The sequence below is a fragment of the Pectinophora gossypiella genome, chromosome 10 (assembly GCF_024362695.1).
Source record: "Pectinophora gossypiella chromosome 10, ilPecGoss1.1, whole genome shotgun sequence".
NCBI lineage: Eukaryota > Metazoa > Arthropoda > Insecta > Lepidoptera > Gelechiidae > Pectinophora > Pectinophora gossypiella.
In genome coordinates this window covers 5,615,084-5,640,752 of record NC_065413.1, presented here as the reverse complement: position 1 = coordinate 5,640,752, position 25,669 = coordinate 5,615,084, and the positions used below count along the sequence as shown (strand labels likewise).

At 38.1% G+C, this 25,669-nt stretch overlaps 2 protein-coding genes across 2 annotated transcripts; both read left to right on the top strand.

The window, feature by feature from the left end:
• Positions 1-5,341: 5,341 nt before the first annotated feature.
• Positions 5,342-12,147, top strand: LOC126370376 (uncharacterized). The gene is made up of 7 exons (XM_050015214.1): positions 5,342-5,570; positions 5,850-5,940; positions 6,469-6,608; positions 7,598-7,658; positions 9,541-9,665; positions 10,273-10,369; positions 12,083-12,147. The coding sequence occupies exons 1-7, from the start codon at positions 5,342-5,344 to the stop codon at positions 12,093-12,095; spliced, it is 756 nt and encodes a 251-aa protein (XP_049871171.1). The 3' UTR covers positions 12,096-12,147.
• Positions 12,148-13,591: 1,444 nt separating this feature from the next.
• Positions 13,592-20,819, top strand: LOC126370375 (P protein-like). The gene is made up of 11 exons (XM_050015213.1): positions 13,592-13,720; positions 14,028-14,228; positions 14,581-14,696; positions 14,992-15,139; positions 15,516-15,648; positions 16,168-16,331; positions 16,533-16,638; positions 17,176-17,318; positions 17,665-17,772; positions 18,503-18,644; positions 19,458-20,819. The coding sequence occupies exons 1-11, from the start codon at positions 13,592-13,594 to the stop codon at positions 19,619-19,621; spliced, it is 1,554 nt and encodes a 517-aa protein (XP_049871170.1). The 3' UTR covers positions 19,622-20,819.
• The last annotated feature ends 4,850 nt before the right edge of the window (positions 20,820-25,669 follow it).

Genomic DNA, 25,669 nt, shown 5'->3' with positions numbered 1-25,669 from the left:
CGCAAACTTGTTGGCTGTGCAATTCGTACTAGAGTGCCCCTGAGGTCCCTCGATGGCACTAAATTGCACACTAACAAGCAAGAAGTTCTCGACCGATGGAGAGAACACTTCGATAATTTGCTCAATGTCGACAGAGCTGCGGACCTTCCATACATACGCTCTTTGCCATCTTTACCCATTTTTAATAAGCTGGACGATTCATTGTCTCTGCGTGAGGTTGTTGTTGCTATTCATCAACAACAGAATAAAAAGGCGGTCGGCGTCGATAATATTCCGGGGGAACTCTTGAAGTACGGAGGTTCAGAGTTGCATCAGGCCATCTGGGAGCTGTTCGTCCGTATGTGGGATGAGGAGCGGGTACCTGATGATTTTAAAATCTCGCGCATTTGCTCTTTGTATAAAAACAAAGGTGACAAAGCCAATTGCGACTCTTATAGAGGTATATCTCTGCTGACTACTCCCGGAAAGATCTTCGCTCGAATATTACTCAACCGCTTGATGCCCTTGTCTGAAGATATACTGCCTGAAACCCAGTTTGGCTTCCGTCCAAATCGAGGCACGTGTGAAGCTATTTTCTCTATTCGACAACTCCAAGAGAAAAGCAGAGAGCAGTGTCAACCACTGTACCTATGTTTTGTTGACCTTGAAAAAGCTTTCGATAGCGTGCCTCGAGAAGCTCTGTGGGTTGTATTGACGAAACTGGGATGCACGGATAAATTTGTTAGGTTGGTCCGACTCCTGCATGATGACATGAAATGTTGTGTCAATGTACAAGGCGATGATTCAGAGTTCTTTTCTGTGACCTGCGGCGTGAAACAAGGCTGCGTGCTCGCACCAACTCTTTTTGCCTTGTACTTTGCAGTTGTAGTTCGGGAGGCCATGCAAACTGTGTCTGAAGGCATTCGTATTCGTTTCCGTACTGATGGTGGTGGACTCTTCAACCTGGCTAGACTGAAGGCTCACACAAAAGTGTCTCACGCGACTATAACTGAGATGATGTACGCAGACGATTTATGTTTTGTGGCGGAATCCCCAGATGGTCTACAAAGGCTTATGTCGAGCCTTGATGAGTCGTGTCGCTTATTTGGCCTCAAGATAAGTGTTAAGAAGACCGAAGTCATGGCTTCTGATACGCTTAACAGTGCCCCGATCGACATCAAACTTAGTGAAGACTCTCTGAAGCTGGTAGACAAATTTAAATATCTGGGCAGCACTTTAACATCCAAGTGTCTCCTTGACGATGAAATTAACAGCAGAATTGGAGCAGCTGCTGCAGCCTATGGCAGACTTCGTCCCAAGGTGTTCCGCTCTCATGACATAAAGCTCTCTACAAAAGTAGCTGTGTACATGGCGATCGTTCTGCCAAATCTCCTGTACGCCTCTGAAACGTGGGTCCTTTACCGTAAACATATCCGCACATTAGACAGATATCATCTGAAATGCCTACGCGACATTATGAGCATCCATTGGTCGCAGCGTGTGCGAAACACGGAAGTTCTGCGAAGAGCTAATGTCGGTGGAATAGAGGCCTATCTAATGCGGCGGCAGTTGCGGTGGTGCGGCCATGTCTCCCGGATGTCTGATGACAGAGTGACGAAGTGCATCTTCTATTCGGAACTTCAGAGTGGCAAGCGGAAACAAGGCGGCCAAATTCTGCGGTACAAAGATGTGCTTAAGCGTCACATGAAACAATGTGACGTAGACCCGTTGCAATGGGAGGCGGAGGCAGCTGAACGGTCGTTATGGAGGCGTACAGTGAACACCAAGGTGTTTGACTTCGAGAAGGAGAGACTTCAGAAGCTCGATACGAAACGAGACGAGCTCAAGGCGCGACCACCTGCTGCCATAAATTATAATTATTTAGGAGGAGTGCTGACGTGCATTGAATGCGGTCGTACATTTAATGCTAAGATCGGATATGTCAGTCACATGAGAGCACACGAACGACGCTCTCATTAGTTGTCGAGTCGCTGTGGCCGAATACGGTCAGGAAGGATTATTATGTTGCTTTAACTTGTACGAGTTGAATAAATGAATAGGTATGTATACACCTACCTATTACTATAGTACTCACTATAATAACTGGAGGAGAGCAGAGTTGCCGTTCTAGTATTTATTATTCCTTATTCTATGCCTTTACGGCGAATATTGGCAGTCACAGATTGGTCACCCCTAGTCGCTTCGCGTGTCCCAGACAATTTGGCCCGTGCTGACATTACAAGCGATCCAATGGCCAGTGCTGTAGACTAGAGTCTAACAAGATTTCTTTTACACCAAAATGTATCAATCTTCTTCTGTCGTGTGAGTTATGAGGTGAATTACCATCCTCATCAACCCTGGTGCCAGGGTTACTATTGAGCCGTCGAAGGCCCCTGACATGGCTCATGTAACGATTACTCACTTACATCATGTAAGTATTAACTGGGACCACCGGGCTAACGTGCCTTCCGAAGCACGGATCATCTTACTTTCGGACAATCAGGTGATCAGCCTGTAGTGTCCTAACCAAACTAGGGATCACAAAGTTTTAACGGGGATTCGAACCCGGGATCTCCAAATCGTGAGCTCAACACTGAACCACAGAGGCTGTCTAAATCTACAGATTCTATCTAGGCTATCAAGATTTTAATACAAAACTAAATATTATTTATCGGACGCTATAAAGAGACATATAAATGTATACAAGAAAAAATCTACAATATTTTTTTTCATGCATTTTTTATTCAACACAGGTTCGTATCATTTTCGGGTTACCTAGTGAAATATCGATCTTATTACCTATCTCTTGCCTATCTCTGTTCTGTGGTAGGTAAGTTACGTCACGCGCTAAGACGATACAAGCCTAAAAAACACAAGTTTCAAAGTACGCTTTATATAGTAATCAATCCGTTTTAAAAATATTTCTTCGCAAATAATGTTGGACTAATGTTATGGGCGACAGGCTGATCCCTTATCACCATAAGGTTCATCATATCCATCTTAGGACTTCGTATCAACAGTGGCTGCAAGTTGTCTTTGATTGCTTGTGGCTCTGCCCACCCCATTTGGGATTACGGGCGTGAGTTTATGTATGTATGTATGTTCTTCGCAAATCCTTTCGCAACGGTGTAAACGGAATCCCATTTAAGAGGTCTCCTTATAAATCCCGATAAAGTACTGACCCTCTCCAATAAATTGAATGGTTACATGCTATCCTACACAATACGCACCTTTATTTTATTTGGCCGAATTCCGAAAAGGAAGTAAACGTTTTTATTTTTATTTTTTATTAATCTATGCAATAAAATATTAAACGAAAATTCGCTTATGTGAAAGTAATAAGTAAGTACAATAAGTAATTCTAATGTACAAAAAAGTAAAGAAGATTCTAAAATAATTAATTCTTATCAAAAAAATCGAGCCGATTGTTCAACAAAAAACGAGTTCTATTAAATTTTAAATATGTATTAACATTTTTTTGTGTTTGGTTCCTTAGAGTTGCGCAATTAGTCGAAGATTCGAGAATAACATTAAAATATTAACTATCAACAGCACTTTAACTCACGCCTATTTCTCAGCGGGGTAAGCAAAGACTATGGGATTCCAATGGCTTCGATCCTGACACACGTCTCTTGCTTCCTCCACACTCATCAATCGTTTCATCAACGCACATCGGTTGAGAACAGAACGTACTAAACCTTAACTTTATTATATTATAATAAAATTACAATGACATTTTTTAATTACTACCGGAAAATATCTTAAACTCGCTAACAAAGGGATTACCTATATAAACAGGTATTATAAATAAACCCCCTCCCCGCTACTCTCACAAGTATAATCCAACAAGTGGATTGTTACTTAAAGTAATAGATAATATTATATATTTTTTTCCTGCGCAGTGCGTTTGTGTGTACAAAGAAAAATATGTTCGTTCTGTTCCCGTTTTGTTCCCAAAAGGTTCACTTTTACATCACAACAAACCGGACTCAACAGATAACCCCTAAATCAAAGATTGCTGCTATTAATTTAAACCGCGAACACCCAAACGACCACTAATCGGGGCCATAAATCGTAAAAAATAAATTAATAATTATGATATCGGAAACGAACTTCCAATATCATACTTGTAATAAATTATACCTTTATAAATTGTGATATAAAAATAAATATTACTTTATTTACCATTTACTCGTAAAGTTATTGTTCTTACATTTTTAGAAGGCTACTCGGCTTATTAGGTATCAAGTAGAAAGACCGGATTAATACGAACTGGGTGATGTAAATATTCTCCATGTTCAAACGATCTAAAAACACCACATTGAAATTTTCATTTTAAAAGTAATTTAATGTCAGTGATTGCAAGAATTATGTGTGTCATTGCAAGAAAGGATGCTGAAACCTCAAGAAGATCATACTGACTGGCAAAGTGGATGGGAAAAGACCGCGTGGATGCAACCCTATACGTTTGTTCGACCAGATCCGCACCGGTCCGGACTCTACAGTTCACAACGCCACCACATGCGACAGAAAGAGATGGAGAAAGATCGTATGAGAAAAAGTAATGCAGAAGGGAGGTCACGACCCTCAGCGCGCTTATAAAATGTCAGCAGTTTTAAAATGAGCACGATAGAGACTGGGTATCTCTTAATGACCACTATTTTTTTTCTGTTAAATCACTTATTACAATGTAGAAACGAGTAGGCAAGATAATGAATAATATAGAACGACTAAAAGTTGGAAACGTTTCTAACATTTTTACAAACAGGTACGCATCATTTTCTCTAGGGGTAGGCAGGCCATACAATGAAGCCTGCAGCATTCGGAATAAATAGGTTCATTTTGGATACTGACTTTCTAATTTCTATTTATTTAATTCGATGCCCAGAAAAAAAGAACGATAATTTTGCATAATAATGATAACGATTAAAATAAAGTTTTTGATTTTTTTCGCGCAAAATACAGAGCTTTATGCCAGTCCGCTTGAAATCCGTATATAGCTCTATGGCCGCCTTAGAACCTAGACACTACTGCTTGGCAGCAGAGGTCCGATGACTTGGCACGCGGAGGCTTCAGACCATAGAGATAGGAAATTTTTCATATGTCTATGCCTAAAACGGAGGCCCGTATTGCTCTATGCCTTAGAAAAAAGTATTAAATATCTGTGCTAAGATCGTATTTGCTCTATGAAGATTATTATAAATTTATATTCTCTATGCAGTCCTGCAGGAAAGTCAAATATGACAATTAAAAAGATCAAAAAAATGTTTTTTATACGAAGAACGAAATAAATGAAAGTGTATTTAATATTTTAATTTGTAAATTTTACCACACTTTTGTAGTTTCAGTAATTTATTACAAAATGGAGAGATCGCGACGATTTATGAAGATCGCGTCATGCCATTCGTTACGTGGATGCGAAACTGAAAGTGACTCTGTTGTTAGTAGCGTGGGAACTAGGTCTAAGTCTTTGGAGTCGTGTCCGCGAACGCATAAACATAGCTTGGAACTGTGTCCATCTCCTAGTTTTCAAACATTATGTGGAGATGTCAAAAACGGTGATCCCAAGGACATATTGGGAGATACTACTGGTGAGAAGTTACAAATAAAATATTAAACTCACACCTTCCTATTTATAACCTGTACTTCAATCAGCTCGCAACGACGAGCACAGGTCCCCATATTTTAGGTTTTCGATACTTCCCCCGCGGTGTTGTAGACGTTTTCCCTCCTTCAGGCTCAGCGCTTAGCATTATCGCTCCAGACCACTCTAACACAATTTCTAGGCATGTGGAGCCCTCTGTGCTCCCTATTTGAGCGGCCAAGTGATAAAATGCGTCAAGTATGAATCAAATAATTGTTCTTTTCAGATCGACAATCCACAACGAGTGATTCTATCATATCTGTAAAGTCTGTGAGGGCATTATGTTCTGTGCAGCATCACGATGAGAAACAATGTGTGTAAGTAGTAACTTTATGTAACTCTACGTTTAAATGTTGAAACCACTTCGGCAGATCACCTCGCAATAATAATTGATATCTCATAATAAAGCGAATACAAAATTAGTATCAATGGAGATTTTTTTTTACTTACTTTGTGGAGCTCGGCGGCGCAGTGGTAAACGCGCTCGGTATGCGATTGTTGAAGTTAAGCAACTTTCGCAAAGGCCAGTCATAGGATGGGTGACCACAAAAAAAGTTTTCATCTCGAGCTCCTCCGTGCTTCGGAAGGCACGTTAAGCCGTTGGTCCCGGCTGCATTGGCGTTAATGACCACCGATCCGCACTGGGCCCACGTGGTGGTTTAAGGCCCGATCTCCCTATCCATCCATAGGAAAGGCCCGTGCCCCAGCTGTGGGGACGTTAATGGGCTGATGATGATGATAATCAATGGAGAACACAATAATTGAATGTCTAAAGAAAAGAAGCGTCGCGGCCCAAGTAATACTGAAGCGCAAGTTTGTGTCGATCTTACCCCGTATCTGTACAGGGTATCGTCGTGTCCCACAATAAATGTCCATCGATGTTGTCGGGACTTTGCCCGGAAGTGGAGCAGCGTGGGGATACCCTCAGCTCTCAGCTTCGATTACACCACAGATAACAGCTCTGATGACAGCACATATGACTCAGGTTAGTGGATAACGCGGAATAGCAGAAAGGCGATGGAAAGACTTGTCGCCGGTTCAATCCCACTCTCTTTAATTACTACTAAGTACTCCTGGAAACAAATAACTACAACATCTCTACTGCTTATCAAATTCAATAGCCAGTTATGTTTAATTTATGTGATTGGCAGCAATTATTACTCTTCGTAAGATACTGCATACAAAAGTACTTTTTTGATAATAGCCGATAATATTAAAGTTTTTAGAAGGAGGGATCTCGGGATATCCTTGCATGATGGTCGATATTTTAATTCATGCCTTATAGGTTTTAATGCACTAGACGACCTTTTAATATTACCGCAGAGGTCCGTGTGTCATAAATTTAGCGATGAGTCAAGTACAAAGTTGATCGCGCTACACGTGCCCTTGGTCTTTCCAACCGTGGTGGATAGCATGAAACAATAAGAACATACTTTATACATCTTAAAGATTTCTTTCGTACTCCGTAAATTCTTTTTTGGTCTAGTTCACTCTCGAAGTTGTCAACGACGTAGGGGAGAATCAGACCGAGTTGCTTGGCCTGGTCATCAAGGCGATTTCTTCAGTAGCAAGTGGCCCGCTGTTTCATCTACCTCCATGCACTACATACATATTATCAGTACTTCACATATCGATAGCTTTTCGATGTCACTTCAGAACAGATCGTTATGTGGTCCTGTGGTTCACCGGCTTGCTTCCTAAACAGGAAGCGGCGCTTCGTACCCCGGTAACGGACTTGCACCAATGAGTTATTAATTTATCTTAAGTACAGTTTATACTTACACAATGGGTTGACCATTATGAATAGCGATACGGCTCACCACCTATCACGCTGCTCTAATAGAAAACTCGGTTAGGTATGGGTTCTTAGTTCATCTTATGATGGATGTACCTCTTGACTATCGTAATTGGGATATTGTCATGAGCGTTTGTTTTTTCGACATACCTTATTTTAATGTACCATTTATTTTGCAGGTGAGATGAGTAAGAGCAAAACTTCTGATGAAAAATTTTCTCGCGTTGACTTCTCAAGCGTGTAAGTATAATAAAGTTCATTACGCGTAGAGGTGATGCCGGGCGCGTTCCGAAACCGGAACGGAGAAGTTTGTACGAAGCCGTTTCTGTGTGAAGGGATGTATTCAGATCAGAAAGATACAAAAATCCATGTACCCAACGCATCTATAATAATAATAATAATAAAATATTTATTTCAGATTCTGCATCCATATAATGTTAGTTAAACAATAGAGACTTACGAACTATGTTAGTATATTAAATTAAATGACATTACTTGGCCACACGGCGTATAGGTAACACGTGAGTCATAACCCAGTGTTTCCAGAATGGGCCATCCATCCTCTCTGCTACGATTCTTAGAAGACTGTTGGCGCTGCCACGTACTCTCGTTATTAGGGAACTGACTCGCTTGCGAACGATAGCATGGAAGCCATCAGTATGCGCATCAGCAAACATTGCAGACGCACTACAGTAACGTGGAAGCCCCAACAATGATCTAAACACATTGTTATATAGGACCCGCAGAGCGCTGTAAGCTTTTTGAGTAAAGTTGATCCATATGCTGCAGGTGTAAAAAGATTGGCAGTATGCCTTAAACAATGTAATTTTTACTTCTTTAGTACACCGAGCAAACCTACGAATCAACATATTACTCCTCACTGACAACGCCCTACGTTCCCTCTCTATGTCCATGTCATCATTTTGCGATGCAGTGACCCAATGCCCCAGATATTTAAATTCTGACACTATTTTCAGAGGAGTGCCCTCAAGAGTGACCGGCGGCGGTACATATTGTTGCTCTTTAGTACCTACTCTGAAAATCAGCAACTCACTCTTTTTGGCGTTATATCTGAGGCCATGGACCTCCGCGTATCGCTCACAAATGCCGATAAGCTTCCTCAGAGCGCTAATTGATGGGCTCAGCAGCACCATATCATCAGCGTAACTTATATTATTAACGAAATTGCCGTCAATGGAGCAGCCAACCATGGCGCCGCTGAGCTCACCAATAAGCCGGTTCATATACAGGCTAAAGAGCTTAGGTGAGGTCAGGCCACCCTGCCTCACCCCGCAATCCAGCCCATACTCACCAGATACTGAGCCCGCCCAGCGCACCATATTTATCTGGTTTGCGTACCAATATTTAAGTAACACTGTCATTTCGCCCGGTAATGTCGTGTCTTCCTGTAGCTTCTTCCATAAAAGGTCATAGGAAACCAGATCGAAAGCTTTAGACAAATCAAGAAAGCACGCATAGACAGGTGTTTTCCTGTCAGTATAGTACCGGACAGTATGCTTAAGACATAACACCGCTGTCTCTGTAGAGAGTCCTGCCCTAAAACCAAATTGTGCATCATTGAGTTCCAAATGATTGTCCAACTGCTTGTCAAGCATACTATCCAGTACCTTTGCTACAATAGTGGCTAACGAAATGGGCCTATAGTTATTGATGGAAGAGGCATCTCCAGTACGGTTCTTTATTACTGGCACCACTACAGTTTTCATCAGGTCGACCGGAAGGTAAGTATGTCTGATGCAGAACGTATAGAACATCGCTAGTACTCTGGGCAGATGTACACCTGCATGTTGCAAATGTTCAATGCTAAGGGAATCATGCCCAGGTGATTTACCTCTTGTAATACGTCTCACCACATCCGCCACTTTTTTTGCTGTAAATCTAACGTGCGGTTCGTTAGAAGATACCTCACTGGATAGAAAGTGGCCCGCATCTATGTGTAACAATTTTATATTATAATCCATTGTCCACCGTGTGAACAATGGATTATAATATAAAATTGTTACACATATGACACAATGATCATTTTACATTACATCTTACTGGAATAACCCATCTACTATATAATGAAAGTTTCTCTTACGTTATAATATATAATTTTCAGTTTTCGCGAGCGCTCCAAAACCTGGTCAGGTCAAGATATCCGACCTTACAAATCTAAATCTCTTTATTCTACACGTTCCTATGGCGATGAAAGTGTCCTTGTCTTCTACCTGGATAACCCTCGTGGTAAGATACGTAATATGTATGACGTCACAGACAACGGAATACGACAGTGTTCTCGTTACACTTTGTCACACCCTCATGTCGTGCCTCGGTATTTTCAACTTTCCGGTCGCTTTCAGAATCATAATTTGTTATTCTATTCTAAGCCTACACATGTATCCTTGATATAATTAACATGCGACCACACCACACAAGAGAATAGAATCACCACACCACACAATAGGATGATCAATGATCATCTTCTTACTTAACAAATTCGACAATATGAACAAAGTTGTAACGATCGATGGTGGAGAGTAAACGAATAAATTAAGAGTCAGTCACTGTAAACCTTATTAGTGAACCCATCAACCTGGCAAAACTGTTCACGTGTTTTATAACTGTTCACACTGCTCAACTATTTCGTGTTCTTTTTTCTTCTGATCCTTTTATACCCTGTTGGGATGTAAGGCTTGAATAACAGATTTGCAATCCTCGCGATCTTTTGCGGCATCTGTAGCTTGTTCCATGAAACGACCACGATGTCACATATCGCTAAACTATCGCTTTCGACGTCATATTATTGTGTGTGTTATACTTAATGTAATTTTAATATACATATTTTTTGCAGATAAAATAGAACATTTTCTATCTGAGTATCGCAAGACAATTGCTCAACCATGCATCTGCCGTCCATCAGACCCACCCAGCGTTGTGTGCTCCAATTTGTAAGTTTGATTTTAATTGAGTCGATAATTGTACTGTTGAAGGAAAGAGAGGTTAAGAACGCTCCCAACCGACTTGCTCCAGTACAATTAAGAGCGACGTAAAAATGTTGGGAAGTAAACCTTAAAATGATGCAAATGCAAAGGATGCAAAATAAAGAGAAATGGCGCAAAATAAAGCACAGACCTGGAGGTTTAAAGAGGCCACATCGAAGCAAGTCACCCAAAAGGCAAAGTTGCAATTTGATATTTGCGCATGTAAAAGTAAGTGCGCAGTGCAAAATAAGTGGGATAAAATTTTAAATATGACGATGATAGAGTTGACGACAACAAATCTTTTCTAAAACCTGGCGGCTAAGTTATCCATTTTCTTCTTTTATTATTTTTTACTATTTTTTGTATTCATGCTTTGGTTCGCAAGCCCCAATAATATTACTGTTATTTTATAATGATACCTATTACTCTTCCAGACTAGATATTATTATTTTGTTTTTAGAATAGAAGAGGAAGATGACGTTAACAGAATGATTTATGTAAGTAAGTTAAAAAAGAACATAATAGCTTACACGTATAGACCGACAAGGATGTTTTGGCGCGTGGGTGATTTTGCTGGTGTTCCCATTTATTAACAAATTTCCCAATTAAAACAACCGTCAATTATGTTGTTTTCGTGTTGTTTTTGTTGATTTTTGTTGGTCCAAACTGTTCAAAGTTTTCATAATATTATATTATTATGTTCGTTACGGTTATGGCCATGCGCTAAAACATTTTTGTCGGTCTCTAAGTATCCCACTCCCACATGAATCTACGGATGTACGAAGCATACCAACCATACCATTTCGGGTTAGTGGAGAAACACCTAGGCCAGCTTTTTTTATTTTGTCTCAATGGCATAAACCTCTGGCCGAATATTTATGCAAACAATGTCATATCACAAGCTTTGCAACGGGCTAGGTTCAAAATAGTAGGGTTTCATTGTTTATTGTTATTTATTTATTGATGATAATAATTATGTAGTTACGCGTTTCAATACAGTCGTACAGATGCGATCAGTTTATAACGGTATGCTAGGCCTTGTCTTTTTTGCCTCTTAACCTTAGCATATAGCCTTGAAACTTCACTTTCTAGCTGAAACAATTGATGATGTGGGTCACGTTCTGCATCAAACTAATATTATTTACCTCACTGTGGGTATTGTTACTGTATTGGTTCCTTATGAGTGCCGGATTTGTGAACGTAACTCCTAAACCAATCGTACTTCAGCAAGAATGGAACACGTATATAGAGAAACAACAGAATTTTAAATGTAAGTCCACACAGTGGGTATTGGTTACGCTTGTGTAATGATTATAAGCACTTGTTCGTGCTTACCTCAAAAATATGAATTATTATAATCTCGGATAGAAAGCGCAAACGTCGACATAATGGCGTATACAGAATGATTAACTCCTCAGAGAACTCCGCAGTGTAGCTGGTAATAAACTCATCTTCTCATTACCTACAGAAGCATTTGCAAGCGGATAAGTTAGTGTATAAAACACAAATAAAAGCCCGGTTGAGTCGCATCAATTTATACAACTCAAATGCTAAGAACGGCTGCCGGTAGACTCAAATAATTCGATTCTGATGATATTTGAAAATGGTGCAACACACGAGCAACATATAATAATATATTTTATTACAATTTATTGAAGTTAAGTACATTGTTTTTTCTAGGGTTGCTGTTTAATAACACATATGACTCTGCGGAACTGGAGGTACGCATGCAAGGTCCATTCGCTGACTCCAACGTATTTTTCAACTGTCAATTTGAGAGATTGTATTTTCTTAAAGATATGTTGAATCGATCTGATGTCAAAATTGACGATGCGGAAGCTGTAGAGGTACATAAGTAAATATATTTTTTCTCCTTCTGGTCCTTTTATCTGCAATCAGTTGCAATACTTTTAGCAGATTTGATGTCAGTATCTTCGATAATTCTCCTGATTACCGTGTTGTTGTTTCGGGTGGTTGGTCTACCGTTTCTTATACATTTTGTTGTGATTTGCAACTTCTTCTGCAATCGTTGGCATTTCTTAGCATTTGTAGATAATTAGTCACAAATAACCTATAACTCCTACTCCCATCTGGGCAGTGCGTACAAAGTTACCTATGTGCCAAGTGGAGGGTAAATCATTTCCATAGTCAAGCGGTTAGATTAAAACATTACTTTCACGAGAATATTGCAGGCTGAGCCATCTGATTGTCCAAAAGGATAAGGAAAATGTAATACAATTAGGTGCCGTGGCATACATGCATTGCCATTGTTTGAGAACGCACTTAACTCGCTTTTCGATGAACCACTTTCTTATCCTATTCTTAAAACTACAGAATTATTCATTTTGATGATGTTCAGGTAGACCATCGTATATATGAAGACTCTTATTCAGCCATAACCAGCACAACAACTAGAAGAACTATGACTTATACGACCACGGTAAAATATTGGTATCAGTCAAGTTATAAAAAGAGTATTTGGTACGGGATTTATGGCATATATTGGTCATGGACTTAGTAAGTGACTCACTAAGTAGACTTTATTTCTTTCTTCCACTTTTCTTCGGTATTAAAGTTCTAAAGTAAATAGGTAGGCTTATTTTTCTACATTTCGACGAGGGTCTATTAGTGACATCCACAGAATTCTGCATGCAATGACTTTTTGCAGCAATTTTCCTAGTCGGACTAGATCAATGACATGGTGGACGTTCACAACTTTAACAGCCAGGCTGACCCGCTACAATCTTTCCCGGCATCCCATGACGTCGTTTACCGTACAAGAACCATACAACTTCGTCCCTTGGGGCAACGTCCGCATGTACGGATATACATTCAGAAATTTTAAAGGTTCGTTTGATAATGGATTTGTTTTTCTCTGCTGGAGTTTTAGAGACAAGGAAATGGCAAAGAATGCGTTTAAGTATCTGTCCTGTATTTCAGAAAGACATAAAGAAACTTCTGTTGGATTCAAGTGAAGCAAAACACGGTACTCAATACTTGGGCAACTCTGTATGGGTTATTTATGTTACAGCTGTCGGTGGAAGACTCCACGGACACAGACACTATGCTAATGTGACGCCAGATTCTAACATGACTGTGATATACGGCCTCAAATATATGTTGAACATGACCTCAATGGTTGATTTTTTAAATAACACGGAACTAGACACCGTCGCTTTTGCTATAGAAATGACTAAGGGCATGGGTGTTACGACAACCACGACAACGCCGCCACCGCCTATTGTGATCAAAAATTATGATGGCATCAAATACGGCCTCATTCTTGTTGGCCTCATTCTGGCTTTGTTGTTCTTGCAGGTAAGTTCTAGAGTTAAAAGCAGTAAAATAAAATAAATTTTCGTCATATAACTCTATTTTTTACTATTAGACACATATTTTATATAACTGATAATTAAAACAAAAATTACATCCAAACGCAAAAAAAGTAAATGAAGTAGCCAAATTATAATAATTATTCATGTGATTTTTAGGACTACGATACCAAACGTAAACAAACTCTAAAAATGACAAAACAATTTGAGGCTTTTTTATCTTTTGTGATATTTACCCCCTTATTTACATTTTAGGGCTGTACCTACTAGTAATATTTTACTTTTGTCCACAGACAAATCGTGTGCTGGCTCTGTTTGTGATGGCAATGGCTTGTGCCTCAGTATTGTCATTCCTACAAATAAGGCCTGGACCGGACATTATTGTGGTCTGGTTGAATCTCGACTATATTTTTGAGTTGATCTTTGTGATGATGCTCGTCGCAGTTACGGCGGATACTGGGTTCTACAACCTTGTATCTTTCACCATTTATAAGGTATAATGGACACATTTACGTTTAGCACTCTTTGATATATTGCTCCCACTGCTGCCAGCTGACTGTTATTTCTCACTCGATAAAGCAGCTGATTGCATTTTATTATTTGGTTACTCAGATTAGCAGAGAAGTAACCATTAGATAAACGTGAAATTTTAATATGAGTTGACCAAGTATTGCCAACACAACCACTTAACCACTACTGGGCGGTCGTTAATGTTGCAATAAGATGAGCAGATTGTTGTCTTGATTCAGGGTTAGCCACAACGGCGTATTATAATACTTAGTCAAACTCATAAAAGCAGTAAACTTAAGAGTCAATGCCGATTAATGACATCCGATTTGCTTTCAGGTCTGCTTAGGCTCCATATTTGGCATTACTTTTATGATGTGCGTGTGCGCGTTCACCTTGTCCGTGTTTATGGACAGTGTGGCAGCTATATTATTCTTGACGCCGGTAGCAATAAGGTGCATTTATTTACTTGTTACTTTCTTCTTGTTGATGAAAAAGGGGAACGTTACTTACCAACACGGAAAAAAGGACTCGAAAATTTGCGTTAGGTAGTGTTGCAGATTTATTATATATGGAGGCGTGATTTATTATATTAGTGTACCCGGTACATTCGCAAGTTTGAATGAGAGTCCTGTGGCTTGATTAAACTAAGTAAATGTTGCCCGAACGCAAATCTTACTTGTAATAAATATTTATAACATTGCTATCGTTAACGATGTAATATCCGAACTTTTGTTTAATCATGAACAGGACCGTGGAGCAGGGGCAGATGAACCCCACACCAGTGCTGTTGTCTATGATTTTGTTCTGCAACATGGCAAGCGTGCTCGACGCTGACTACAACTATGTCAACTACAATATCATAAAGGGCTACGACAAGTGGCAAGCTACGGAAACCGTCAGTAACCATGAGTTTGTTCATAGTATCTGATCTACACTGACATATAAACGAAAAGCCTCACACTCGCTACGTTTTTGTATTTGTAATTGGATTTTATGGCTGTTCAAATAAAGTGCAACAAGTGATAAGATGCACCTTGAACACGTTTTTACAGTGATTGGTTGTCTATTTGTATGAGAAGTATGCTAGTCTACGAGGATTTTCTAGCGTAGGTATCTAGCGATCGGCATCTTTAGGGATATTATTATCATCAGTGAGTACGTTATTTCGCACCGTACTGCTTTCGTTCATTATTCACACCCTGGCCAAAAGATAATAAAGTCAATATATTATTACGTGTCATGTGTAGAAATAGACTATCATTTGGTTACAGGCATTTGAAGATACTAAGTTCCATCAGAAAGTAATGCCTGGTGTTATCGCATCGGCTGCGGCCACGACTGTGTATCTTATTCTAGTGTTCCGGTTGCTGAAGCCACATATATACTCTCTTCCAGAAGTAGCAAGTGAGCAGGCGTTCCATTAATATTAAAAGTGTTTTAACTATTTTAAGTCGCGTCAGATACTATTTATTTCTTATTGCACGCCGGGGAGGAATCTTGCAGCCACACACTTGTTATTGAAGTCGTGAAGTGTGTTATAGGAGCTATAATGATGACAGGTTGGCAGCCTACTGTTGATATAGAGACCACCCTATTTAGTACCACTAGTTACCCTTGCTACTGTATGCTACTTTCAGAATGAAAATGGATTAGGCGTATTTCTCCGGGCAATAAGATTAATTCACTTGGCAGTATTCATATTTCAAGATTTGGGATTGGAAAGTAGCTTAAATGTAAAAACAAAGTACCTACCATTAAATAATCAGGCTAATCGTAACTACTAAACCACTGCATTTGCATGTGGTATTTTATTGTTATGGTTTGCATTTCTCTGTATTTAGGTTTGGATTTAGTGTAATCAGGCTAATCCAGATCGATTTAAGGAGGTACTTATAAATTATTTTACAAGATTTATCATTTCAGTGTTGATTCATCGTCAAACACTCCTTCGCATCACTGCCTCTGGCATCAATAGAAACAGCAAAAACTGGGACCCCATCAGAGCTCAGCTAATCGAGTGGAATCATGAGATTGATCAGGAGCGGCTGCATAGACTTACTGACATCCATCCTCCACGCGTTAGAGAAGTACTAAAGACTTAACCTTCTTACTTATTCAAGAGAACTTGTGGGTTTATAACATGTAACGCTAAAGTGTATGTCACGAGTTATAACATCAAGTCCACTTCGAAAATTATGACTAATTCGAGTATTTTGCATGCACTTGGGCTTGAGTTTTGTAAGCAAGTGTCTTTTTCCTTTTTTAAGTAGTGACTGTTTGATCAACAGCGCTTCAACAAGATCACTGATGTAATTCTTCTCATGAAGGTTATCCTCGTGGTCGTTGGATTCTTCGTGATGTTAACTCTGAGACGGTACAACGTAAACGGATTAGGTAAGCAGGCATATGTTTAACTTCTTTTTATTGTTTCGGCACTCAGATGTTACTGAATGGATTGTTTGATTGAATCATTATCTTCACCCACCATCTCACCTTCATGTAAGCTTCGCGCCCATTAAAGCAAAACTGAAGTGAGCGAAACCGATGAAACGTCAGCATCGACCCAACATGGTAACATATGTGTTACCAAAACAAATATAAGGACGTGTGGCGCATATTTACAGATATATGTACATAGTACCTACCTAAATATTTTTTTATGTCAGGGCCTGTTTCACAACTTGCTGATAAGCGTCTAAAAGTATTTTAGAACTTATCTGTCAGATATTGCCACGTACAATAATCCTCTATGCAGAGTTCAGCTGCGGCGACTGCTACTGCAAGATAATTATGTTGAACTCTAATATGGCTGATGAACCCAATTTTAGCCATTAACATAATTATAAAATATGCTGGAAGGCAGCTTTAACAGCAGGTGACGAAACTTGAAACAGGCCTTAATTTTTATTCTAAATTCAAATATATTTTCAGGTCTCGTATCTATAGGGATGTTCGTCGTAGCATGTACGGGATATTTGTTAATTTTCTTAAAAATGGAAGATTTCAATAGCTTGCTAAGGAGATTACAATGGTGTACGATTATAGGCTTGATTTCTATATTTTTTATAGAAAGGGTAAGTTTCTACAACTTGAACAGATAAGAGATACGACTTTGATTTATGGGCGAAAAGTATATACACACCTGTTATTTGTAATTTTGTAGTGTAAAATTTATAAACATAAAAAGTAACCTTTATTGACTCGTCCTCTAATGATGAATGGCTGTACTTACTTAATAATGTAAAAATAAAATTGGATGCCTAATCATTCGGATAAACTTATAATGACACAAATAGTACAACATACATATTCTGTATGTGGTGGCATCCTCACGTGACAAGCTTTTCATTAGCGGGAATAGCGGAAAAACCTGTACATATTAATGAAATAATTTTATTATGAGTATTATTCTCATTACAGTCCCTTGAAACAATGCGTTTGAATAAAAGAATATTTCTATTCTTATCGGGATTACTCCCTGAAGATAAATCTGCTGTTCCTTTCACTGTTATGAGGTACTTGCAATGGGTAAGTTTCCTTGTAATGTATGTACGATAAGGTGCTAAAGTCCAATCAAGTTCTGGCAAAGTTATAAATTGAATGGTTGCATTTAAGACCTCTTAGTAACATGTCGTTTCTGTAATAGACCAAAAACACCTACAAAATCATAAATTTCATAATTGTGACAAATTTAATAATGGTTCATAATTTCAGTGGTGTATACAAATAATTCGCTGGGCTCAGTGACTGCACTTTTGCTCTTTGATTGTACATACTTCTGTTAAGTACGTATAAAAAAACAGTGGGGATACCTATATGTTACCAGAACCTTCAGGCACGCCAGCTGTCGAAGGCTTAGATAAGGCTCCTACAGGGTGTCAAGCACAGATCATAGAAACAAGGGAAATAGTCCTCAGCACTAAATTACATCCGCATGTCATCCTGTTAATGAGTTTATTGCGTAGCAACTCAAGCGCTAGTTGTGGTTGCGCGATACGAAAGAAGCAATGTGGAAAGTTTTAAAATACGATCATTGCCTCATATGATTTGCCCGTTTTGTGCATATTTCCGTCCCACCAGCTATGCTCCTGCGGCATATCTCTATAATTATAACTCTATGGTGTCTGTTATCAGCGCATCCGATTGTGGATCAATTTGAATGGACATGTTAATAACTTCGGGTTAGGTTAATAAGAATCCCTAAATCTTCTTGAATAAACGTTAGAGAGGTGACAACTTACTAACTTATTGATTTCAGGGATCTTTTGCAATGAGTGCAATTTTCAATAATTTCGGTTCAGTGACTACAATGCGTCTTGTGGCCAGGAGGTTTGGAGACATGTTACCAGATCGTGTAGCAGATTTGGTGTATGCCGTCACGTTTGGTTGCAATGTCGGAGGTAATGGGTCTCATTTCTCCCATCTAAATACACACCATATTATTAAACAAACCGATAGCCCAAAAAAAGCTTCGTAGGAAATACTTATGTGAATACTCTTTTCGAAGAAATAACTACGCATTCAAATTTTTACATAAAAAAAATACCTTATTTCTGTTATTTAACCGAAATAATAATAGTAATTTACCTGATTGAGGTTATCCAAAAATAATTACAATGTAATTATTACAATGTAATTATTTTGCTCGAAACCCTTGCAAAACTGCTCCTTCATAAGGTTACTTTACTCGCCAGTAATTACAACCAACTGCAGCAGTATTTACGCCGGTAATCGTATCTTGCGTGATAATTAATGAGGATAAAACTTGAAGTTCAAAATAAATGTAGGCGGCAACACTGTTGAGTATTCCTAAATTTTGTTCTCCTTTCTGTCCAGTGAAAATTGTAATAGGTACAACGTGCAGCAACGTGGAGTGTCTTTCCCGTGTAAAAGATGAGTTACGAAAAAAAAAGCAGCCAATGTGAAAAAGACAGTTGATTGAAAATTTGTTTTTTTTTTTAAGTTTTCTTCTTTCCGATCTTAAGGGAATAAATATAACACTATAGATGATTTTGCAGTTAAACGCTGCGCAAAGAATTACATTGTATAAATATGTATTACCGAAACAATATGTCTGTTTTCTCAAATAGTATGGGGAACTGTCAAACATAAAGTACACTCAACGGTAGCGACACCTGATAGGAGAAATAGGCAGTTTTTATCCTCATTGAATTTTCTTCGATCCGTGGTGTTTAAAGGCTAATCTGTTGTAGGTTCAGCCACTGTTCTGGGGACCGGTGTGTCGATCGCGTGCATTGCGTCTGCCTGGCAGCAGGGCTACCGCGTCAGCGCCTGCAAGTACATGATATTCATGTTGCCCATCACCCTGATTAACATGCTTTGCGTATATTTCATCTGGGCAATTCTTGGATCTTAGTAAACGTGAAACTATGCTACGGATATTTCTGTTACTTACTAATTTAAGGTTACGACGTAGTGCCGCCTTTTGTCTCACATATATGATTATATCTTTTTTTATGATATAATGTTTATCTACCTATTAACCCGTTATTCAGATCCTTGTTCAGCCAAAAAGCAGCGACGTAATTTTCATTAGTACCAACATAAGAATAAAGTTTTGTTTTCTTAATACGTTTGATCATAAATGAACATTTTGCTTAGCTTGGCTTGACTTTGATCATAATGTAAAGACCTTGTGTAGATTAATTTGGTGTACAACAAAAAACCACTTAAGGGTGTTAGAACTCTAGCTTAGAGACAATAGATGGCGTAAGTGTAGCTACGCCATTCGGTCATCGAAATTATTATTTTTGTCATAAATACACTAAGTTAAATGAGCTCTATACAATTTGCCACTACTTGAAAGTCTAGATAACCTACAAACAATAAAAAATATTATAAATCCTTCATATTTTCTTCAGGTTTACTCTGGGTCTGAAGTTATTGTCAACTACTTAACTGTTATTATTCTTACTTATTATTAGAAATTACATGTAAAAAAAGTTTTGCGAAGGTTTATTTGTATCAAAAAGAGGACGTAATTTCAGACCCAGTGTAAACCTGAAGAAAATAGGAAGAATTTGTAATATTTTTTATTGTTTGTAGGTATTGAAGTAGTGGCAATGTAGTAAAAATGCGCCTAGACGGTTTTTAGTATCGGGTGAAGATATACAGTCATAAGCAATATAATGTACCCACTTTAGGACTCTGTCGCACTAACATATTTGACATTTAGTGAGACTTACAGTTCAATTTGTCAAAAATGTTAATGTGACATGGTACCAAAGTGTTTACATATTAATGCTCGTGACCGTACACGTTTGTCCTTAGTTTGACTTAACGGCTTGTTATAGATATAACAATAGGGGATAGTAGAAGTAAGAAAGAAAATCAATTTTTTTAGAAATAAGTAGTTAAGTAGGTACACAGATAGAGGAATGAACAAAATCATTTTAAACCTTATCTCTAATAAAAAGGGACACCAGCTCAGCAAAATGTTATGCCACTCCGATATTGAGGGAGTGCCACAAAACTGATTTCTAAAGGATTACCAGAAAAGTCTTGTCTATCACATCACATAATATAATGCAACGTTATGTTATATAGCATCACGATCGTAGGGGTAGGCTCAGGTTCTTATTGTAAATAAAAAATAAATTGTAAATAAACTTCGCGACATAATATTATTTGTTTTATTTCTTTTTCAATTTAGACAGGTTATTTTTACGGCAACATATTTGTATAAACCGTTTCATTAAAATAAATTAACACCACTAGTATAATCGTGAATCAGTAACCATGGTAGCCCAGTTGAAGAACGCTTGTCTCTCACTCGGAGGTCGCAGGTTCGAATCCCAGCATGGGCCTAAACATGGGATTCAGCTTGGATTCTCCTAACCAAACCAATGATAGTCTCACAAAGTAATTTCAATATCCCCATCGGGAATTGAGCTCGGATCTCCATATCGTGAGCCTATCGCTCTAACCACTACACAACGGTGGCTGTTATTTTAATAATCTTTAATTAAATACTCAGCGGCTTAAAATGGCTCGATACAAGTTCTTTGGGCGAAGTTTAATGTGACGAGGTATCGTTTTTATTCATTAAGCACTTTATACTTCATTGTTGGCAAACTCTTAGTGGTGTTCGTATACCCGCTTCATCGTTAGTGACGTCTTTATTGCTTTGAAACTTTGTATTTTTCGTTAAGCAGATAGTAATCTTTGTCTTTATGACATTGTTTTTAAACTTCTGAGTCACAAAGCGTTGTGCATAGTGTGAAAGTTTGTGGGAAAGAAAGTGGGTAGTTTGTGAAGTTATAAATTATTTTTCACTAGACATAGAATAAGAATATTACGACTAAAGACGTAGACAGGAACTTAGAACTTGCAAACGATAATATAGTGGCGTAGAAAGGGAAAGTTTATTTAAGTAACTATCGATTTGACTTATAAGGATATTTACTTAAAAGGCGTCTTATTTGTATCTTAACGCTATAATAAAAGTCTTCATTTTTACTGAATAATTCTTAAAAATACGATATTAGTGGTGCTAATTCTTATAAGAGACACCATTTTTAAGTTGTATCTGTCATTTTCTTATCCGCCGAAAAGGAAAGGGACGGGTAATCGTCAGACATAAAATTTATGGAACACACGTTTTTAGGCACAAATTATATAAAACAACCCTCTAAAATCTTGATAATTAAATAAAATTAATTAATTTCCAGAGTCTACTTATGCTTGCTTTATAGGAATTTCACTTTCGATATGGCCCATTACGGGTAAATGTTTTCGAAGCAATTACGAAATTCCCTTTGTTTATTCGACCCTTAACTTATATTGCGAACTATAAATAGGTACAACGCGTCTGATAGAAAATAGGTAGGTACTACCTATATCTATTATCTACCTACTAGTACTTAGGTATATGGTAGACAATAAATTAATAGTATAACAAGATAACATGGCCTGTAACTGTGTGTATAGTATAACCTTAGTATACTCATTCCTCGCCAGCTCTGTTTAAGTCCAATCTATAATAGGGTGGCGAGCCTGTTGCCTTTGATAAATCTTGGAAACCATGTAATTATAATAATATAACATATATTATGATCCAAACGAGGATCCAAGGAGGAGCTCGGTGGACAGCGGTAAACGCGCTCAGTCTGCGATTGTTGAAGTTAAGCAACTTTCGCGAAGGCCGGTCATAGGATGGGTGACCACAAAAAAAAAGTTTTCATCTCGAGCTCCTCCTTGCTTTGAAAGGCACGTTAAGCCGTTGGTCCCGGCTGCATTAGCAGTTTTTAATAACCACCAATACGCACTGGGCCCGATCTCCCTATATATCCATAGGGAAGGCCCGTGTCCCAGCAGTGGGGACGTTAATGGGCTAATTAATGATGACGATATGATCCAAACACAAATCCCGAGTCATGTTTGATGTTTTTATTGAATAATACAAGGCAAAGGGGGTGAAGTAAACAGGCTCGTATCGCTGCAGAGCGAAGGTGTCCCTTCTTTAAGTAGTGTATTCATTATTTTATGTTAAAGGGAAATCTTGCAACTACAGACAAATTGGGCATCTGATTTAAATAATTAACCGCTTATCTTCTAAATCTTACGCTCCAAACTTCTTTAAACTTAATAAATCCCTTTGTGAGACAGATCTGTCGAAACTTTAGAAAGGAATTTCTATAAAATAAAAACACAGCAAATACAAACAGGTTCAGATTCAATGTCTGTCTTTCAATAACAGTTCATAATGGAAGCAATCAGCGAACCGATTTTGCCCCGATATTTTCATTACGCAGACCTATTTCTCACATCCGATCATGTATTCCCATTCAACCATAAATTGGAAATTATCGGAAATTAAATATGCACGAACGTTTAATTCGTTCCTATTATATTTTTTTAAGACGAAATTGCAATAACTAATTCGTGAAATTCATAACGAAGCGAATACACCGGATGCTTTTACGGTAGGTAAGTATAAAATATAGCATCCGTTTCGAGCTTTTGCTTCCATTCTTTCCAAATTAAAAAAGAAAAATTCCGTCGGGTTCCATTTCACTAAGCGTTGACTATTTGTGGAATGAAACCTGTTTAGAATAGGTAGCTATTTAGTAAACATGCTTGTTAATGTTTTAGAGCTCACTTGATATCGACTCGTGGTAAAACTACCACCAGTCGATATTAATTAGGTTTTATGGATTCGACATTTATTATTGTATCAAAAGTTATATATCAACATAGTTAATAGTGATTATTTCAAAGATATAAATGCATGACATTAACTGTCAGAGAACTGATATTAGGCAGCTAAATTACTGAATTTTATAATAATATTTTGTTTATTTTTTTTAAGAGAACGTCTAGGGCCCTGTGCCGAGGTTTATCTTGCAGCTTCCCTGGCTAAACAGGTTGTGAGAAGCTACAGCAGTTTTAGGCGGATGAGACATTTGTTATGTAAAAATTGACGATTCAAACTGTAACTATGTTACCCACTGAATTAAGATATTTTTGAATTTGAATTTTAAATATAAGTAAGTAGCAGCTATTGTATCAGAAGTTTTTGATACAATTACCAAAGACTTAATTTTATCGAGCTTACGCGTCAATTTCTGATTCAGAATTATAGGTCTATATTTTCGACGCAAAAATACACAATTGTCAAAACGCCCCGAAAACTTTTCAGGTGAAACTAACCATTGATCGGACTGTAGATAAATGCAGAAATCAGACAAAAGCAGCTATATAGTGTTGAAAATACAATGTCAATCCACCTGACGTTTTCCCGCAGTTATGAAAGCATAGCCTCGAACAACGCTTTTAACCGGCTATACCGTGAGAATTTGGAATATAGCAACTTGCAACCCAATCTTTTGTGAGTTTTTAATAAAAAAACGAATTTTTGAACTTACTTTTGCCTTAATACATCATTCAATCACGAGAAACCTAAAACACCCTGGCCCAGTTGCGCTACCAAAAGTTTGGTTACGAATCGGAAACCTACCTAAAACACGCCTGAATTAAGAAGTCTCTCTTTTTTAACATTGTTATAGTTAGATTTGCCATATATTTTATGGTAGCAAAGACGCATCTTGGGTACCTACACATTGTCTTTAAATAAAGTGTTCCATTAATACGTACGAGTTACACGTTTCAAAAACGTAGAACACGTTAAGCTTTCTCCCATAACAGTTAGCCATCAAGTAGAAAAAAACGCAATCCACTCGCGAGTTTCGTTTTTCGGAGTCGAGTGGATTGCGTTATTTTTTACTTGATGGGTAACTGTTATGGAAGATAGGCTGATCTCTTTTCAGCATGATGAACCTCATCAACCCTGGTGTTATTATTGAGCCGCTAAAGGACCCTGACATGACCGATGTAAGGCTACCATGTCACCATGGGGTTCATCCTATCCATCCTAGTACCTCTTATCGAAGTTTATGTTTACGCTATACCTCATCCATTGAAATAAGCCCGGCTGTTTATATTACGTTATTTCCTGACGACTTTTTAGTCGATTTCCATATTTAAATCAAAGTTTAACTACTCGATCTCGCAAGGAACATTTGAACGTGCGAAGGTGAATGGAGAAAGCTGCAGTTTGATATGTTAAACTAGACTTGAAAGTGTATTTTATTTACAACTTCCAAAATGATGCATCCTAATGGAACTTTGCTAATTTTCCGTTGGGAGCACTTCCTATAATATACGAGTAATATAACGTAAGCTTCAGACTATTATTCCCAATTGGTCTAGTCAGAGGTCCATGCATCGCAAGATGAACTGAATACTCACGCTTCACCTGATCTTACTGTTAGACCAACGTGATAGGTGGTGATTCATATCACCGGTAATGTGACATCTTTGACTCAATTACGAGCATTACATTAAAATTCTACGTACATAATAAACAATTTGGTTCTTTTCGCTCACTGACCTAATGTTCGGTTTGGTAATGTTGTATTACAGGAGAATGCTTGCGGTGGGACCTTGGTACATTATTCAGTAGAGATATCTACAATTTGCGCGCAAACTAAGGTCTATTTATTGATGTATTTATTTATTCACATAACATAAGCTCACAACTATATCCCAATGGGGCAAGCAACATGAACTAAGTACACGAACCTCACCAATCCTTACAATACAATACAATACAAATACACTACCCTCCACTACACACACACACACACCCTACACTATCCTTCTGTTAGACCAACTGTTTATTTATATATTTTAGATTTAATAACTAAAACCTAAGAAGAATATGTAAGAAAGGTACTTCAATTTTTTTGATTTCATTATAAATTCTATACAAATACAATTTTATTATAAGATAGTTTTGTGTTTGAAGTTAGTTACAAACGTCGAATGCATAGTTCCCTACTTACTTATATGAGAACTTACCTTATATTAAGAATACTTACTTATTACGTAAGATAAATTTACA